Source organism: Somniosus microcephalus, chromosome 16, assembly GCF_052327205.1.
Source record: "Somniosus microcephalus isolate GS21.2 chromosome 16, FLI_Smic_1.0, whole genome shotgun sequence".
Classification (NCBI taxonomy): Eukaryota; Metazoa; Chordata; class Chondrichthyes; order Squaliformes; family Somniosidae; genus Somniosus; species Somniosus microcephalus.
The window spans coordinates 92,787,966-92,808,610 of record NC_141002.1 but is presented as its reverse complement, the minus strand read 5'-3'; the positions used below and the strand labels follow the sequence as shown (position 1 = coordinate 92,808,610).

The following is a 20,645-nucleotide window of genomic DNA, read 5'->3' as shown; positions in this document are numbered from 1 at the left end:
TTAACTCTGGAGAGTACGGCAGTTTTCAGGCAACGGCAGCAGCTCGGTCCCGTGGATGCCGGATAGCACAAAGTTTCCTGTATATATTATATAGCTAGGGGGAGCCCGGCTTTGCCAGGGCTGTTTTGGGCCGGGCGGTTTAAATCGAGTGCCAGGCTTTGGGGCCTCTCTGTGTCCCTCTGTGAATCTGGTGCCGGGCAACATTTTAAATCGAGTCCCAGGCTTTTGGGCCCTGTCTGTGTCCCTTTGTGAATCTGCTGCCGGGCAACATTTCTACCTTTTAATAACTTGAAAGATGAAAGTGAAAGTACTTATAAAACGTTTTTGGTAAATCTTATGTTATTTTTAAAAGAGATACTAACTTTTTCAAAGCTGGATGATCAAAGTAGTTTGAGCTGGAAGCTGAAGTAATGGCAGTGAAACAATGGCTGCCACATCCCTGAGATGAAAACGATTACACACACACACACACACACACACACACACACACAACCCCCCCCGATTGGCCAACCATCAGGGGACCGTACTGTAGGATTGGTCAATCGTGACGGCACAGGATTGGTGGAACCTTGACGTCAGTCAATCAATGCTAAGTAGCAGATAATGAGTTTAATTTTGAAGGTTTTTTGCATAAGGCGCGAGCAATTTTCGTCCGACCGAAAAGTAAATACGCTTACGAGCGTCCTGGAAGCGTAAGCTTTCTTTGGAGGTAACGCGCGCGTAGGTACGCTCTATAACTTTCGAGCGCATAGCCGGACGGACAGACAGAAGGACAGACAGACAGATCGATTCCTTTATATATATAGATAGATATATCTTCCTCCAGGGATGGAGCTGTAACCTCTCTCAGCGAGAAAACATCGCACTTCCTCTGACCAATCGTGGCCACCACCACGGGAGATAGACTGTATGTTGTTCCACTGGCCTGTCGCCGCGGAGCCTACAAACAGTAGTCCTCCAACTATCAGAATTCTTGAACCTCACCCTTTTATGCTCAGCTGGCTGGTGGAACGAACGTCTCCCCTCCCCCACACTCCAGTTGTAAAATGAGGTTCTTAAAGGGGCCACACCCTTCCTCTTAAAGGTGAGGTTTCTTAAAGGGCCACACTCTTACTCGGAGATCAGCACCCTCATCGGACAGGCCGGGGTTGCTTTCTTAGGAACAGAGGAGGCTGAGGGGAGATTTAATTGAAGTGTATAAAATTATGAGGGGCCTAGACAGAGTGGATAGGAAGAACCTATTGCCCTTAGTAGTGGTCAATAACCAGGGGGCATGGATTTAAAGTAATTGGTAGAAGGATTAGAGGAGATTTGAGGAGAAATCTTTTCACCCAGAGGGTGGTGGGGGTCTGGAACTCACTGCCTGAAAGGGTGGTAGAGGCAGAGACCCTCATCGCATTTAAAAAGTACTTGGATACGCACTTGAAGTGCCATAACCTACAGGGCTACGGACCAAGAGCTGGAATGTGAGATTAGGCTGGATCGCTCTTTTTCAGCCGGCACGGACACAACGGGCCGAATGGCCTCCTCCTGTGCTGTAAATTTCTATGACCGGTCCCGCAATCACCCTGCTACAACGTCTAAAAAGCGTGCATACTTACTGTGCATCGCTTTATCCTTTTTGAACTGAAGATAGATGCCAGTTATCAAGTCCAGAAGAACCTGAAGTTTTTCAGTACTGAAAAAAAAATACATTTTTGATTTATATGAACAGATCGGCAGCTCCTCCCAAACGCCAACAAAAAAAAAAGCATGCAAAGGTTTGGAAATGTAAGCGTACTTTTTGTCCTCTGGATGTGTTCCTTCTTGATATGTCCAATGATCCGACAGCTGGCTACCGGGCAGAAATGCGGCTTCAATGTCCCTCAAATTGTGGTTTATGGATTCCAAAGAACCTGCCAACTACACAACAAAGAGTTTTAAACAGGTAAAGAGTGACTGAGGGAGATCGATATCTAAAACCTAATACAGATTAAGAGTAGGGCAGAAGGAAAAGAAAGGACAGGCAGGAAGTCATTCTGTAATATTCAAATATATAGCTGCAAGGGATGTGACAATCAATATGTCGCACAATATCAACTTACAAACATGAGGGGCTGGATTTTCATTGAGGAGGCAGGTAGGAGGCGGGACTACAACTTGCGGGGTTGTCGTCCCGCCTCTATCGAGTTCTAACCAACCCACGCGATTTTGACTTGATTGACCTTGTTGAGCCTGCCCAGCGGGCTCAGCAGGCCAATTAAGGGCCACCCGGTAACAGGTGACGTCACAGATTGAAATTTCATCTGTCAAGACCTTTTGACAGATGAAATATCAGCGTTTGACAGCTGTTTGAAGCTGTCAAACACTAACAATCTGTACTCCAGGTTAATTCCTTCCTCTCAGGATGATTTAGAGATCTCCCCAGAACAGAAAGCTGAATGCTGCAATTTTTGACACATCGTGGCCATTCTGCTTTCTGTGCCGGTGAGATGAGGGACGCCCGAGACCTGAAGGAAGGAAGGCTGTAAAGGTAAGTAAAACTTCTTTAAACACTTTACACACACCAAACACACTTACCTCTGCACTCATGCACCCATCACTCACCTGAACACCGGACATCTCAACCCTCCAAGCCCTTCATCCCGACGGCCCGCCTCGCTAACTTGGCATGGTTTGGAGCCGTCAGGAATCCCACATTTCACCAATGAAAATAGGGATTAGGCTAAAAAACTGCTCGTTAACTACCTGTTAACAGGCAGTTAATTGGCACTAATCCCCTTCCCGCCTCAGGGAGGCGGATCCCAGCACAGGTCCGGTACCCGCCTCCTTTGAAACTGGCATGGAGGCGGGTTGGGGGTGGGATGGGTTCGTGTCTCCCGATTTCGGGATTTTAACCCCCCCACACACCTCCAATCCCGCCTCCACAGCCCAATGAAAATCCTGCCCGAGGTCTCTACCCATATTAAAATATACAAAATACTGTTGTTTGAGATTCCCCCTATAATTCTACTAACTTAAAAATCCCTGTACACACATTTTTTGACAAAAGTAGCTTCAAGCAGCGTGGAGTGATTAGGAGGATCGCAAAGTACAGTCTTTTTTAATCTGCTTCCGGAGGGAAGGGGGAACAGAGCTTCACTTTTTGTGTTAGCCGTGGCTCAGTGGGTCGCACTCCCGCCTCGGAGTCAGAAGGTTGGGGATTCAAGTCTCACTCCGGACACTGGAGCACAAAAAATCTAGGCTGACACTCCAGTGCAGTGCTGAGGCCCCGTCTGCTCTCTCGGGTGGACGTAAAAGATCCCATGGCACTATTTCAAAGAAGAGCAGGGGGAGTTATCCCCGGTATCCTGGGCAATATTTATCCCTCAATCAACATCACAAAAAACAGATTATCTGGTCATTATCACATTGCTGTTTGTGGGAGCTTGCTGTGCGCAAATTGGCTGCCGCGTTTCCTACATCACAACAGCGACTACATGCCAACAAAGTTCTCCACTGGCTGTGGTCATGAAAGGCGCTATAGAAATGCAAGGATGGATGGATAGATAGATGGATAGATAGATGAATAGATGGATGAATAGATGGATGAATAGATGGATGAATAGATGGATGAATAGATGGATGAATAGATGGATGAATAGATGGATGAATAGATGGATGAATAGATGGATGAATAGATGGATGAATAGATGGATGAATAGATGGATGAATAGATGGATGGATAGATAGATGGATAGATAGATGGATAGATAGATATAATGTACTCAAGCTGCTTGAAGTTACTTTTTTCAGGCAATACTTTTGCCCAGGAAGTAGAAACAAAAATCTACCTCAGTCACTTTGAATAATATGCAAACCTCAAAAGTCCTATATGTATTTTTAAACTGGGTCTGCTCACTGGATAAATAAAAGCAATGTTTTCTCTTTGTAACTTAGCTCACAATTTTGTTTAAAAAAAAGTGCATGTTTGTGTGTGGTGCAAAACATACAGATAGATATATAAAGTCCTCAAGTATCTGCAAAAATACACAGAAAACTCAAATTGAAATTATTCGGATCACATCCAATGCTCCCTGATGTAATAAAACTCACTACACACTTGGTTTGAGTATAAAGCAAGGCTTTAATCAACTTGTTTCAGAACATGGAGGTCTAGTTGTACTTCACTAGTTCCTTGTCTTACAAAATGTCCCGGGCAAGCTGGGCCCACACCCGAGTATTTATACTCCTTGGACGGCGCCACCAGCTGGCCGTCCAGCATTATTTCATGAGTAGTTTCTTAATAAAAAGATTTATAACACTCCCTTTAAGCTGCGTGGCTGTGCAGCGCTCTGCAGCTTCGGCGCAGCCAGCTCACCGGCTTTTAATTAGGAAAAACCACGCATGTGCGGTGTTTCGGATAGGCCACGCAGCCCCTTAAAGGGGTCGCGCACCCCCAAAAAAAAATTAAAGAGGACATTGGTCACATCTTAATGGACAAGCAATCAGAGTGAAGACAGCCGGTTACTTGATTTTCACGAATTAATTTACTTACACGTAGAAGCTTATTGTGAATTTCTGGAATCTCGCCCAGTTCTGATGGCAGGATGGTTGTCTGCAGCAAGCTGTTGTATCTGTCGAGTATGCAAGATGCACGACCAAAAAGACAAATTAGTACATAGTATTTCACTGGGATCCCTCCCAACCAGATGTGTTAAAATTGCATTTGAAAAAAAGCAGAGAGAATCCTGATAAGAGCTACTGAAGCGGAATCTAGTTACTGTAAAAGGCCCGAATTACAAAACTTGGATCTACTAGACTGATAGTAACTGGAATTTAATAATTTTGAGTTTCTTGCTTATTTTTGCAAACATTGAGGCCTAGAAATGTGTCTCGTGCGGTGGCGCAAAACCAGTGGAATCGGATCGGCCGCTCGTTATACCCAGCAGACAAGGCCACTGAATATCAGGTGCTGCATATAACGAGCGGCTATCATTGAGGGTATACATATCAGGAAAGGCTGGGTCTCTTTTCTCTTGAAAAGAGAAGGCTGAGGGGTGACCTAATGGTCTTTAAAATTATGAAAGGTTTTGATAGAGTGGATACAGAGAGAGTGTTTCCACTTGTGGGGAAGAGCAAAACTAGAGGCCATCAATATAAGATAGTCACCAAGAAATCCAATAGGGGATTCAGAAGAAACTTCTTTACCCAGAGAGCGGCGAGAATGTGGAACTCGCGACCACAGGGAGTGGTTGAAGCGAATAGTATAGATGCATTTAAGGGGAGGCTAGATAAGCATATGAGGGAGAAGGGAATAGAGGGTTATGCTGATAGTTAGATGAGGAAAGACGGGGGGAGGCTCGAGTGGAGCATAAACGCCGGCATGGACTGGTTGGGCCGAATGGCCTGTTTCTGTGCCCTATATCCTGTGTAATTAATGTACAGTCTATATAATTTGCATGTGTGAGTTGCATTTACATTGAAAGCAAAATAAACAGTGCAGTTGGAGCTGGAGTCTAATTAACTTCCATTCAAATCAACGAATCACACAAATACAAGACAGATGTAGCGTATCCAGTCTGGCCTATACAAGAGAAACTGGTTTCCAATGGCTGAAGGGTCGATAACGAGAGGGGACAGATTTAAGGTGATTGGCAAAAGAACCAGAGGTGACATGGCCTCCTTCTGTGCCTAAGTTTCTATGATTTTATGATTCTATGACGGAAAAACCTTTTTACGCAGTGAGTGGTTAGGATTTGGAATGCGCTGCCTGATAGGGCGGTGGATACAGATTCAATAGTAGCCTTCTAAAGGCAATTGGATAAATACTTGAAGGAGAAAAAATTGCAGGGGTATGGGGAAAGAGCGGGACTAACTGGATTGCTCTTCGAGAGAGCCGGCGCGGTCTCGATGGGCCGAATGGCCTCCTCCTGTGCTGCACTATTCTATGCTTCTATGAACATGTATAGAAAAAAAATTCTCAAACATTCTTCCCCAATTTTAAGACTCATTAAATAAGTTATCAGTTTTTCTTTAAAAACAAAATCACTTTTAAATTTACATCTCAGGGGAGACTGGGTGGAGCAATGGGCTCGACTCCAGCCTTTTACCTCCAATACCTACTTTCAAAAGTCTCCTCTGCTGGCTTGAAGGGTCCTAAACGAAATGGGTTTGGGCAGTCCGTGACACCAATAAACAGCGTGCAGTGATTATGACAGCGACACTGATACTCACAGATTTCTAGCTCTTTCAACAGTAGTGATGCAGAAGTTTAGCTTCAGAATCACTTCAGTCTTCTTGTGCAAAGTTTCACGAAAACTGTCCATGATGATTCGACTAGTGGAGTGAACGTACGAGTTAGAATTCAAGTCTATTGGCAGAATACACACACACATTATTGACACTCTGTGAGCACACACTTGCAAGGTTGTGGTTCGGGGGGTCGGTTGGAGGGCAGTGGGCTGGACAGAACTTGGGTCGATTTATCTCTGTGTTTCATGGCAACGGACGCTGTTAACGACTTCAAAGTAAGGCAGAGTGAAGTGCTGAAGTTACTGTTCTAGTCCAATGAGTCCATTTATCTGTTGCACCAATTCAATGGACGCAAATGAATTAGCAAATATGAGAGTCCATTGTTTTGGACGCGTCAGAGCTGATGAGAGAGTGGAAGTAAAGCCACGGTTTCCTCTTGCTCAGTCAATGCCTGGAGTCGGTGTGTAATCCTGCCTCCTCACTGTTCTGGAGACCTCAATTGAGAAGAACAGCATTCATTCTCTTCAAGGTGTCTCACTTTCTCCTTACCTGAAGTGACCTCTGAGCCCACAACCTGCATTTCTAAATCGCTCCTCACATCTCAGAGCCCTTCCAGGCTGGCGGCCAAAGAGGAGACGCTGAGCAGGAAGCAGAAAAAGGGGTTGAGAAGGATGAAAGTACAGTCAAAGGGAAGGGTCCCAAGGGGGGAGGTAACAAAGCAGAAGTCCGGGGTAGAGGCAAGAATAAAGCGGGTGAAGGAACTGCCACTGATGGTGGAGTGGAGAACAAAGAATAGACGGGATGTGCAGAGACATACAGCTGGAAGAGATCGCAAAAAAGGAAGAGAACAGGTACTGCTAGATTTTGCTTAATGGCTGGATTTTTCTCCATGTGAAACTGGTGGCAAGTAAAGGATGGTGGATGAGTGGGAGGACTTTTAAGTGCTCAACAGCCTAAGATATGTACACGGGTAATTGGACACATGATTTTATTTGTCTTTTGTTTAAATCCCTTCGAGCCTTTTGAGCAGAACACTGTCAGCCTTGAACACTCCAGGGACTTGAGCACAGAAATCTAGGCTGACACTCCCAGTGCAGTGCTGAGGGAGTGCTGCACTGTCGGAGGTGCCGTCTTTCGGATGAGACGTTAAACTGAGGCTCCATCTGCTCCTTCAGGTGGACGCAAAAATACTACGGCACTATTTCACAGAAGAGCAGGAGAGTTCTCCCCGGTATCCTGGCCAATATTTATCCCTCAACCAAAATCACTAAAAGAACAAAAAAGATCATCTGGTCATTATCACATTGCTGTTTGTGGGAGCTTGCTGTGCGCAAATTGGCTGCCACGTTTCCTTCATTACAACACTGACTACGCTTCAAAAAGTACTTCATTGGCTGTAAAGCACTTTGGGATGACCTGAGGTTGTGAAAGGTGCTATATAAATGCAAGTCTTTTCTCTTTCAAATGCTTTTTCTTCAATTTTGAGAACTTGGGCAGAATTCACACAAAGTCAAGTTGTAGTCAAGTGACAGGCGACAAGGGAATCGCAGTGGCCATCAAGTGCCAGGAAACCACCTTCTCCCCAATAACTGAAGTTCCTTTCGGTTTTTTAGGTAAATTTAGAAATGCCACAGTCATCAGTTTTTCTCTTGCACAACGAAGTGATGATTGTAAAGCCAGAGCCAGTTCATGGACATCCAATACAGTGGCTGCAATAAAGACAATCATACATTTTCAGCATCTTTCAAACTGCTCAAGGATGTCTTTCTCTGCCACGGTACTAGATACCTACGAACCTCCTTGTATGTCCAAGCAGCACTTTTTGTCTGGCAAGGCAGAAATAAATGGCCCAAGTATATCAGGAACAACTAAAAAATGTCTCAAGAAATAAATCTCATGCTCCCTGACGTAAGAAAACTACTAGGCACTTGGTCTCAGTATTAAACAAAGCTTTAATCAACTGTTATACAACATGGAGATCTAGTTGTGTCCTTCACTAGTTCCTGTTAAAGAATGTCCTGAGCAAGCTGGGCCCGTGCCCGAGTATTTATACTCTCCCTGGACAGCGCCACCAGCAGGCCGCCCAGTATTATTTCATAAGTCATTTCCACATGACTGACAAGATTCATGTCACTCCCCACCTAAAAACAGGTTGGTACCACATTATTAAATAGTTATGTTCGTGCATGCAGCCTAACAACAACAACCACTTGTATTTATATAGTGCCTTTAACAAAATTAAAAAGTCCCAATGCGTAATCAAACAAAAATTGACCCCGAGCCAAAGGAGGCGATATTAGGACAGGGCTTGGTCACAGAAGTAGGTTTTAAGCAGCATTTTAAAAGGAGGAGAGAGAGGTAAGGAGGTTTGTGGAGAGAATTCCAGAGCTCGGAGCCCAGACGGACGAAGGCAAGCCGCCAATATAAATATCAACGATGTCGAAAAAGTCAAGGGAGGAAGTCGAGAGTTAGTGTATAATACAGGGCATTGTTAAAATAATGTGATGGGATGACACAATGTGCTCTTAAAAATAACAGGTCTTCTGAAAGCTTTCCAAGAGAATGACTCTGGTTTTAAATGTTTTATATGCGGGAAAGAGAATTGATAAAGGCAAATTTCTGATATATCTTTGTAAGAGAGAAAACAATTTACTTACATTGACCACCGAACACCCTTCCGGACCAATTCCTGATAGTGCAAGAGTGAGGAGGCTATTTTCCGTGCTTGACAGACAACACCTTTAACATTCTAGGGCAGAAAACACAATATTCAGTTGGACATTGTCGCTGGACTTCTTGGTGGAATGTTAAAGTTTGCAGGATTCCTTAATTAATTACAGTAAAAAAAAAATCAAAACAATCCTAACCTTTGTGCAGGAGGCATCAAGATCCAAATCGTAACGAGGATGTAACTTTGGAATCACGGCTGCAATAGAAAAACATGACTTTATTTTCAGTGTAATGGATGGTCACAGACGAATACAGACATGGCTATGGCCCCAATTTGCTTTATTACTACTAGAACTAGAACTAGCACCTACAGAACACCCTTAACATAGGAAAACATCCCAAGGCCCTGCACAGAGGCGCAAGAAAATACAATTCTGGTCGTCATATTATAAAAAGGGTATAGAGGCACTGAAGAGGGTGCAGAAAAGATTTACAAGGATGATACCAGAAATGTGAGGTTATACCCATCAGGAAAGGATGAACAGGCTGGGTCTCTTTTCTCTTGAAAATAGACCTAATAGAGGTCTTTAAAATTATGAAAGGTTTTGATAGAGTAGACAGAGAGAGTGTTTCCACTTGTGGGGAAGAGCAAAACTAGAGGCCATCAATATAAGATAGTCACCAAGAAACCAAATAGGGAATTCAGAAACCTCTTTACCCAGAGAGTGGTGAGAATGTGGAACTCGCTACCACAGGGAGTGGTTGAAGCGAATAGTATAGATGCATTTAAGGGGAGGCTGGACAAACATACGAGGGAGAAGGGAAGAGAGGGTTATGCTGATAGTTAGAGGAGGAAAGACAGGAGGAGGCTCGAGTGGAGCATAAACACCGACATGGACTGGTTGGGCCGTAGGGCCTGTTTCAGTGCCGTATATCCTGTGTATGTAATCCTATGTAAAAAAAAAACGTTGAGCCAAAGGAGGAAAGATTAGGAGTGATGGCCCAAAGCTTGGTCAAAGAGATGGATTTTACAGAGGGTCTTAAATGAAGAGGAGGGAGGTGAAAAGGTTAGCGAGAGAATTCTAGAGCATGGGGCCTGTGGCTGAAAGCACAGCTGCCAATAATGGAGTGAAGTGGATGGACAAGAGAATGGAGATATCGGCCAATATAGAACCAAAAGCAATATAATCATTGCAAAATGTCTGTTTCATCTCCATTTCTTATGTATTGTATATATTATCCATAATTAATTTTGCCTCCTCCTTTATTCAAATGGCTGTCACATCATCACATTTTGCCAACTGTGTACGTGAGGAGTCCATCAGTAATATTGGAGGGAAGTGTGATAGCAGTAAAGGTTGCCCCACAATGGACATCCAACAGTGATATAAGCTTATAACGAAATAGCCAATGGCTTATACTGCATTAATATTTGGATAAAGGGCCTTTTGGATATAAAGATGTATTTTATGTGGCTTCTAGTGCTGTGGTAAACTAATTCATTCAACCTACAGTTGAAAGTTTGTACAGTACAGATCTAGATTTTAGCAAATAGAATTTGGATTTAGTTACATAGAAACATAGAAGATAGGAGCAGGAGTAGGCCATTCGGCCACTCGAGCCTGCTCCGCCATTCAATGAGATCATGGCTGATCATCCAAATTCAGTACCCTGTCCCTGCCTTCTCCCCATATCCCTTCAGCCTTAATATATCTAATTCCTTCTTGAATATATTTAATGAATTGGCCTCAACTGCCTTCTGTGGTAGAGAATTCCACAGGTTCACCACTCTCTGGGTGAAGAAATTCCTCATCTCTGTCCTAAATGGCTTACCCCTTATCCTTAGACTGTGACCCCTGGTTCTGGACTCCCCGGCCATCGGGAACATCCTTCCCCCATCTAGTCCTGTTAGAATTTTATAAGTTTCAATGAGATCCCCTCTCATTCTTCTAAACTCCAGCGAGTATAAGCCCAATCGACCCAATCTCTCCTCATACGTCATTCCTGCCATCCCAGGTTTCAGTCTGGTGAATCTTCGCTGCACTCCCTCCATGGCAAGAACATCCTTCCTCAGATAAGGCGACCAAAACTGCACACAATACTCAAGGTGTGGTCTCACCAAGGCCCTGTACAACTGTAGCAAGACAGTCTTGCTCCTGTACTCGAACCCTCTCGCTACGAAGGCCAACATACCATTTGCCTTCTTAACCGCCTGCTGCACCTGCATGCTTACCTTCAGCGACTAGTTCCCTGTTAACAGTAAGACAATAAGAAATAGGAGCAGGAGTAGGCCACGGGGCCCCTCGAACCTGCTCCGCCATTCAATAAGATCATGGCTGATCTTCTACCTCAACTCCACTTTCCTGCACCATCCCCATATCCCTCGATTCCCTTAGTATCCAAAAATCTATCGATCTCTGTTTCAAATATACTCATTAAAAAGAAAATTTCTATAAACTGAGCTTTTGACTAAAACACTTGGAAGATCCAGCATCGATAAACATACGCTCCTGGAAGGTCAATCCCACTGTATTCACGGCTTCTCTGCTCACAAGTATCAGAGGGTTTTCTTCAGAGGTTTTAGGGAAGCTGTGAGCTTGTATATTGGGTTCGAGCTCAAGGGGTCGGCCTTCAAAGATCAGTTCTTGAAGCTGGGGTGCAATCTCCGTCTGCTTATAGACCAAGTCGTAAAATACGTGGGCCCTGTAAAGAAAATGACAAAACTGTAAATATATATCGACATGGCAGAAGTCCAAAATTCATCTACAGTTAATGTAAAACTGGGACAAAAATAACAAAGCTAGCATTAAATAAGAATCCGTATTATTTCATCAATTCTCAGGTCACCTGGAGACAAAGTGTATATAATTGCTACAGGACGCTTTACTCGTTCGGTACTATATACTGTGGGTATATATGTGCACAGAAACATATATACATCATATATCTGTAGTTTATGTATGTGTAAAGTATATAGCATCTCTATTCAATATCTTGTCTGTGGACACTTCATGTCTACAAAACCTCACGTTTTCTCTCATTATGAATTCCTATGTCTACATATATGGAATGTGCCTATGTAAACTTGGCCTGCTGTAATTACACCCACCCGACAGTGGCGGCACTGTTGCGCCCATATTTTTGCATCTCCCAGCTCCTCAGCCTGTACGGCAGAGAAACTCTACTTCTGAAATTGCTGCACGTTTTGCTACTGAACTATAAAATCGAAGTATTATTAGGAATAAGGGCATAATAGGACTTGAAAATAAGGATTGAATTACATGTACATGCCCTGGTCCAATTATTTCCCCTGCTCACTAACCCCACTTCACCTGAACACAATACTTGGTCTTGACTCCCAATGTCCACAGGAGATCAACTAGTATATATTGCACGCACGCACGCACACACGCACACACAAATTATAGACATTACACATGTAATATATAAAATACTTTTATGAGGCAATATTTTTACCGGTATTTTAAAAAGCTCTTAATAATTTAAGACAAAACATTATCCTATGATGTTGCCTAATTGGTACCAATTCATACCACGAATCCTGTTCCAGGCATCTCCTAGGTGGGAGGGACAACCTAGAAGGCAGACTTCTCCACAGTGATATCAATCCAGCTTAGTGACTGGCCAGGAGTAAGCACAGTTCAAGAAGGGCAAAGTTTGTTTTGCTGTCAACTTCTGTCATCTAAATGGATCGTTAACCATTGGGAAAGAGACCTAGCAAGTCTAAATAGTGTACTTACTAATTGATTAAAGAGTTAAGAAACATTTGCGTTTCTGTATTACAACATATTTTACATACATCCCTTAGAACTAAGCTCCAGATAAGTGTGCAAAGAATTGTGAACAGAGTTCTTTAACTGGAAACTTGCACGATCTTGCAGCAACAACAGGATTTTCAGACTGTAACAATATACATACGTGTTGTAGCTCTGAATGTAAATCTTGTGTAATGTGACTTGCTGCAGAGAGAAGACGTGGATCACGATTCTGTGCAGAACGTCGTTGGTTTCTGCAAAAAACTGATCAAAACCCCAGCACTTCTCCTGATCAGCTTCAAGGATGTTTGCCAGGATAGGTGTCAACATAGACTGCAGGCCCCTAGGGAGAGAAAGAGCAGTAAAATGTATTGCTGTTTCTAAACCAATTACTTTAAAATAATGGGAAAAAAAGCATTTTTCCCCCCAATTTTCTACTTAATTGTCGATAGGAATCATGATCTGAATGAAGTTCCTGCCCCACAGGATATACTGTAGCACCTTACAAACAATGATCCAAGAAGAGGCTTGCTGACAGTGAACAAAATAAGAAAGACTTATATTTATATAGCGCCTTTCATGGCCTCAGGACTTCTCAAAGCACTTTACAGCCAATTTTTGAAATGGAGTCACTTGCTGTAATGTAGTCATGCAACTGAAGAGAATGTAGCTGCACAACAGTCAGGCCTGGATGGGCTGATAGGGGTGAGATGAACTAGGGTGGGAGGAGGCTCGTGTGGCGCATAAACACCGGCATGGAGCAGTTGGGCCGAGGGAGTTCAGCGAAGGTTCAGTAGACTGAGTCCTGGGATGGCAGGACTGTCGTATGAGGAGAGATTGGGTCGACTAGGCCTGTATTCACTAGAGTTTAGAAGAATGAGAGGGGATCTCATTGAAACGTATAAAATTCTGACAGGGCTAGACAGACTGGATGCAGGGAGGATGTTTCCCCTGGCTGGGGGATCTGGAATGAGGGGGTCACAGTCTCAGGATACGGGGTAGGACATTTAGGACTGAGATGAGGAGAAATTTCTTCACTCAGAGGGTGGTGAACCTGTGGAATTCTCTACCACAGGAGGCTGTGGAGGCCAAGTCACTGAATATATTTAAGAAGGAGATAGATAGATTTCTAGACACAAAAGGCAACAAGGGGTATGGGGCGAGAGCGGGAATATAGTATTGAGATAGAGGATCAGCCATGATCATATTGAATGGCGGAGCAGGCTCGAGGGGCCGAATGGCCTACTCCTGCTCCTATTTTTCTATGTTTCTATGGTCTGTTTCGGTATTGTAAAATTCTAGGTAATTCTATGGATAGTGAACATGATCTTCCACTGAAGTCTGCTTGTGCAAAAATCCAAATAGTGAAAAAATGTGAAAAATTCATTTAGTGCCTCAGTGTAATATTGAACAAGTTCATCGGTCAAGAACAAATGGCATTTATCATTCTATCTGCAGAATAAACGCAAACTGCAGTCGGTCACATCACAATGGCACTGTGCGAGTGACAAAGGCACACTGGTAAAGCTCCGGGTAACTCTGGATCTGTTCTGCATGCAGTTCATGCAGGTAAGCATGTCGACAATTTTTGGGAGGAATTTTATAGAATTCTCTTCACATTTTTAACTCAATGCAACACAAAAAAAAAAAAGGCCAGTGAATTCCCAAAGGGTACAGCACACGTATTGCAAAGTGACTTGAAATCGCAGGCGCGGTGACAAGGGCAGGCTGGCTGCCCTGAAAAGGTGTGGGATTCTGAGATTCTCACAGGAAAAGGGGTTGGGAGGGTTCCCGAATAATACAGCGCTATGGAACCATACGGGGGGTGGGGCACTCGTGAAAGCTCCCAATTTTCCATCAGGCTAGTCCGCCCCTGGGTGGCGGAGTTTTGAGCTGATTTTAGGTAAGGGCAAACATGAAAATGATCTGGACAACGTTAGCCACTGTGGGGCAGAATCCATCCGGGAGTCATGGTGGAGCGGACGGATATAAAATTCGGCATTTGCAGAGGCCTGAGACTAAGGTACATTTGCATCTTTTGGCTAGAAACAGCGTAAAGCACGGGGAGACCACAGGAGGGAAAAGGGGAAGAAATAAGTACCTTAAAAAAAAACTTTTCTTGTTATTTAAGCATTTCTTAGAAGACAAAATTTAGATCTAAATTGAGCTGATCTATTTTTCACCTCCATCTAAATACGGCCGATGCTAAACCTAAAGCAACCATCCAGCATCCCGTGATTTTATAAATGTCCCCCCCCTTATATTAATTTTACATAGCAGTAAGGTCACTGATCATATTCAATACATTATCCAAGTGTAAGCTAACATTTTTCAAGAGCAGGCTTACCTGGAAAGGCTGCAAGACAATGGCAAGTTGTGCTGCCAAATTATTGGCCCATTTTCTGATTTCTGAACCCCAGATATTGTTCCTGGGGGTTTTTCTGTGATTATTTTGTACCTAAAATACAACACATGGTAAAACTAATTCAGCAGAATTTAGAATGTTTAAAAAAGACAAAGCCATAGCCGTGCGCACGCAACAGCCACACTATTTATACAGCACCTTTAATGTCAGAAAGATCCCAAGGCGCTTCATAGAGGTGGAAGAGGTAGCAGGAGGTAGAGGAATTAGGAGACTGAGCAAAGACATGGTCCGAAAGGTAGGCTTTAAGGATGGCTTTTGAAAGTGGAGAGAAAGGTCGCAAGGGTTTAGGAAGAGGAGATCCCAGAGCCTGGACAGCCAAGGGCTGATGGTGGAATGGAGGTAGGGTGCCAGAGTCAGACATGCTGGCACATAATGCTGGCGGAGAAGGAGTCATAGGGGAACAAGACAGTGTGGGATAGGATGTGTGCGGCAGAAGTCCTTCCGTCTGGGAGAAATCTGGTTTTAATGGTCAGCTCAGCTAAGTTACTGGTGAGGATGCAGTTGCTGAGGTAACCCATTCCCAACATGGCATCGTCAGCCCTGGGAGAATGTGAGCATCCATTTCATTGCTACCTCTTGCAAAGCCTGAACGCCTGAATCCTCGATGTTCTGGTACGTAGGTAGGTACGTTGGTCACTCGGTCCATCCGTCCACATTCCCAGCTGTGACAATGTTCAGTTGATCTCAGCAGTCAAGGATTCTGGATACGATAGCAAAATACTGCGGATGCTGGAAATCCGAAATAACAGAAAACGCTGGAAAAACTCAGCAGGCCAGGCAACATCCGTGGAGAGAGAAACAGAGTTAACGTTTCAGGTCGAAGACCCTTCGTCAGAACTGAGAAAAAAGCAGGAAATGAAACGGATGAAAAAGCAAGTTTGGGGGCTGGGAAATGGGGGAGGGGATGAAAGAACAAAAGGGAAGGTCTGGGAGGGGTGAAGAGACATTAAGAGATATTCAAGGCGAGACGAGATGGTAATAGGACAGGTAAAGAAACAGACAATGGCTCTAGATGAAGTGTGAAATGTGCTGGCAGAGTGAGAGACAGCTGCCATGTGGGAGAGAGAAAAAAAAAGGAAAAGGCACAAACCAAAAGTGTGGATAAAAAATATATAAATATAATAGGGGCCGAGGTTATGGATTCTGGATAGTTCATTAGTATTTTTCAAAGTGACTCAAGAGCGGAGGAGAAATGGAGCAGTTCTTTCGGCAAAATAAAACCACACTGACATTGTGATGAACACTATCCATTTGCCCCAAAAGCAAACAGCACCATCTGCGGAGAGGGTCGCACAGATGCAATAGAAAGATATGAACTTACATGACTTCCTTGTTCCTGCGGGGGCCCTCGAACGGCCGAAATGGGAGACTGCCAGTAGCTGCGTGGTAAAACGTGACTCCAATACTCCACAGATCGACAGTTGCTCCATACATTTTCTGCTGAGGCTTTCTCAACACTGCTCGCTCATACATATCTGGATGCTAATCAGATTTTGTTACTTATTTAGTCAGATGTTCTTGGCTAGACTGGAGGACACATCTACTGTACTTATAAAGGACAATAGCCCTTGATGACTAATGCCATAAATATTAATTCATCAATTGTGAAGCTATTTTTGTTACATAGATATAAAAACTTAACATTTAATCATATCGAATTTCTTAAACAGTCACAGAAAATTCATAGGTTGAGTGCCGGGAAACACAATTCTTTGCAATGATGTTGTTTAAGAGCCTCATCCCTTCCCTGAGGTTTAATAGCCCATATCCTGCAGTGAAAAACACTCAAATTGACAGCCGTTTCAAATGCCAGTTCCATCAGACAAGGAGAGCCTCACTCTTGCTGCAAGCAACACGAAAATTAATCACAGAATGTTGAAATCTCGAAAGAATCAGCTTCAATCTTCCATCAAAGCAACTCAACATGTTGAATGAAGCCAATTTCAAGTTAGATTAATAGCAAGTGACAGATATTAGTGTCTTTCCTGACTTGTAATGTTATCCTGTTGAGTCCAATCCCTGATATAATGTAGTGTTGACTTGGATCTCAAAATGTGCCACCATACTATACAGATACTGAAGTAAATGGCGGTATTTACAAAACCATATTTCTCATGTATCTATTTTTAAAATCCCCCCTCATAAATTTCTGCCCCTCCTGAAGATGTTGACTCCTTGGCGGACAATGGTTCTACAAGTGTCAGTTACCCTCAGAACCTCATCCAATGAGCCAGTGAACGTGTCAGCAGACTATTGGACTGCAGGGGCCAGCAGAGCCAAACCTGATCTGTCCTCTCCAAACATTCACATCCCTACTGCTGTTCCCAGAAGAGCTCAGCGAGGTCAACACAAACCCCAGTTCCCATTCTGAGGAGACACCAAGCATAAGCAATGAGATTTTTTTTTTGGGGGGGGGGGGGGGGGTGGTGTGGGGGGAGGGAGATGGGGAAGGATAAATCTGATCTGGGTGGCATCTCTCTTGGGTGGCCAGCTAATGAGCATTGGCAGGATCTGCAAACAGGCCACATATAGCTACAGCTATACAAAACCCTGGTTAGACCACACCTGGAGCATTGGGAGCAGTTCTGGGCACCACACCGTAGGAAGGATATATTGGCCTTGGAGGGAGTGCAGCGTAGGTTTACCAGAATGATACCTGGACTCCAAGGGTTAAATTACGAGGAGAGATTACAAACTAGGGTTGTATTCCCTGGAATTTAGATGGTTAAGGGGTGATTTGATTGATGTTTTCCTGATATTAAGGGGAACAGATAGGGTAGATAGAGAGAAACTATTTTCACTGGTTAGGGAGTCTAGGACTAGGGGGCATAGTCTAAAAATTAGAGCCAGACCTTTCAGGAATTAAATTAGGAAACACTTCTACACACAAAGGGTGGTAGAAGTTTGGAACTCTCTTCCGCAATCGGCAAGTGATGCTCGATCAATTGTTAATGTTAAATCTGAGATTGATAGACTTTTGTTAACCAAAAGTATTAAGGGACATGGGGCAAAGGTGGGTATATGGAATTAGGTCGCAGATCAGCAGTGATCTCAATGAATGGCAGAACAGGCTCGAGAGGCTAAATGGCCTATTCCTGTTCCTATGCAAACAGGCCACCTACCTGATGGCAGAGGTCGAGGACCAAGAATCTAGGGTAGCCCCAAATGAGTGAAGGTGTGTGTCGGGTTAAGATTTGAGGTGTGCAAGTAGCAGGGCTGGATGTTGAGAAGGTGGGTACCCCCCCAAAAAATTAAGGGAATACAGATGGAGCTGGTGTAGGTGTGTATTTAATCGTGTCCAAGGCTTGTGGAGGCCCAGGGCCCAGACATCTGTACATCAATCTACTGTAGCTGGAGTTGCAAGTTTGCTAGGAATTTATTCTTCAGAGCATATTATAATCTACTTACCATAGAGTTTCCAACATTTAAAGCAATGCTGTTATGATAAGCTTCCCCTCAGCCAGGAGCTGTGTGGAGAATATCATGGCAGCTACATCTTGGAGAATATTCTTTTTTTTCCTGGGTAAAATTTGTTTGTTGTTGTTAGAATGTGATTGGCAGAAAATTGAATTTGAGGAGGAAAGTTTTATGTAATCTGATTTGGTGAATAATGAATTAAGAAAATTACCAGAGTGAAAGGGGAGGAGAAAACTAGACACAAAAGGCATCGAGGGGTATGGGGAGAGAGCGGGAATATGGTATTGAGATAGAGGATCAGCCATGATCTCATTGAATGGCGGGGCAGGCTCGAAGGGCCGAATGGCCTACTCCTGCTCCTATTTTTCTATGTTTCCAAATAAGAACAGGCAAGTCTGACGTAATGATCGAGGCTGCGATTTGACCTTCGGTTTAGAATCCAACTGTTGACTCCAAAATATAAATGCTTGCATTCTTAAAATATAAAGACTTGGTTCTTACTAAATACTCCTCGGTTCCATAGAGCGAGACAAACTGCTCGTCATCTTCCAATTCTCTGGCAGCTCCAAAGTCAGTGAGTTTGTAAACCGACTGCCCATCCTCCCCGATCACAAGCATGATGTTTCCAGGCTTGATGTCTCTGTGGACTATTCCATTCTCTCGCAGGTGGTTCATTCCGGCCACTGTTGGAAGAGCATTGAGATTCAAGTCAAGTTCGGAAGCAGAGAGTGGTGTCTGCAGTCACCACCATCACACACATACTGATATTGAAGAGGTTCACTGTACTACTTAAGTTTTTAATAGAACCTGTGTGGAGTTTGCACATTCTCCCCGTGTTTGCGTGGGTTTCCTCCGGGTGCTCCGGTTTCCTCCCACAGTCCAAAGATGTGCGGGTTAGGTTGATTGGCCATGATAAAAAAAAATTGGCCCTTAGTGTTAGGGGGGATTAAATACGTGGGGTTACGGGGATAGGGCTTGGGTGGGATGGTTGTCAGTGTAGGGACCGGGTGCTAGGGTTTGGATGATCAGCCATGATCTCGTTGAATGGCGGAGCAGGCTCGAAGGGCCTACTCCTGCTCCTGTCTTCTATGTTTCTATGTAACCACTTTCTTTCTCTCTCTCTCAATAGTTTCACAGCAGCTCCCGCAAGCAAAATCTGCCTCCTCGGAGCCTGAAGCTGTATCTTTTTCAGCAATCTTCCCTTTTCAGGGCTATATGAACCAAGGATAAGTTATAACCTTGACTGGATTAAACATAGTCTTGCACCAGCCTCACTTTGGAATGATGCATATTAAACTCCCATCAGATTTTGGAAGCTAACAACTATTTTTTAAACAATCAAGGCGATATGAAGCACAAAAGTTTGGCAAATATAAAAAGCACAATATTAAATATGGGGGCGGGGGGGGAAGTCTGCAGTGAGTCAAATACCCAAAGATCATCTTGCTCAGCAATAATAAATCCCTAATCTCACTCGTTCCTATTATTTCTTATTATTATACACTTACTTTACATTGTTAGTTTTCCTGTACCTTCACTAACCTGACCGCCAATTCTGAGCTCAGACCCACAGCAATACTTTCGGTCAGAATAACCTACTCCAAAGCTGTGTTTTTAAGTTACCTGCACGGCTAATAGAGATTAGCCAACCTAGCTTGTATATAAATACATATATTTAATAGATACATACATACATAGATAGATATATTATATGTCTATAAATAATAAGTATATAAAGCAAAGGAATTTAAATGCCTCCGAGGTAAAGTCTCCAATTAGAACATAAGAAATAGGAGCAGGAGTAGGCCATTCGGCCCCTCGAGCCTGCTCCGCCATTCAATAAGATCATGGCTGATCTTCGACCTCAACTCCACTTTCCTGCACTATCCCCATATCCCTCGAGTCCAAAAACCTATCTACCTCAGCCTCGAATACACTCGACGATTCAGCATCCACAGCCCTCTGACACACACAATCAGGAAGGTCACAAGTTTGCCTCCCTCTGTGCTGAGGTAGTTGATCAGTCATGGCAGCAGTAAGGGTGCTACAATCGGTCACAGGGGACTCTGATTGCTGTCCAGTGACCCCTATCGGAAGTGCAGGTGGGCACTGAATGAGGACAGTATCAGATTCGATTGGCAGCA

The 20,645-nt window shown here is 43.8% G+C and overlaps 1 protein-coding gene across 1 annotated transcript in view; it reads right to left on the bottom strand.

The window, feature by feature from the left end:
- tbk1 (TANK-binding kinase 1) overlaps window positions 1-20,645 on the bottom strand; it is a 76,148-nt gene that overhangs the window by 34,485 nt on the left and 21,018 nt on the right. The window contains exons 5-15 of the mRNA XM_086009443.1: window positions 19,003-19,184; window positions 16,406-16,566; window positions 15,007-15,117; window positions 12,823-13,002; window positions 11,390-11,586; window positions 9,081-9,139; window positions 8,871-8,962; window positions 6,196-6,297; window positions 4,517-4,595; window positions 1,781-1,902; window positions 1,602-1,678 (exon numbers count right to left, since the gene is read on the bottom strand). Coding sequence (XP_085865569.1) covers window positions 1,602-1,678; window positions 1,781-1,902; window positions 4,517-4,595; window positions 6,196-6,297; window positions 8,871-8,962; window positions 9,081-9,139; window positions 11,390-11,586; window positions 12,823-13,002; window positions 15,007-15,117; window positions 16,406-16,566; window positions 19,003-19,184 — 1,362 coding nt within the window. The remainder of the gene's footprint in view (window positions 1-1,601; window positions 1,679-1,780; window positions 1,903-4,516; window positions 4,596-6,195; window positions 6,298-8,870; window positions 8,963-9,080; window positions 9,140-11,389; window positions 11,587-12,822; window positions 13,003-15,006; window positions 15,118-16,405; window positions 16,567-19,002; window positions 19,185-20,645) is intronic.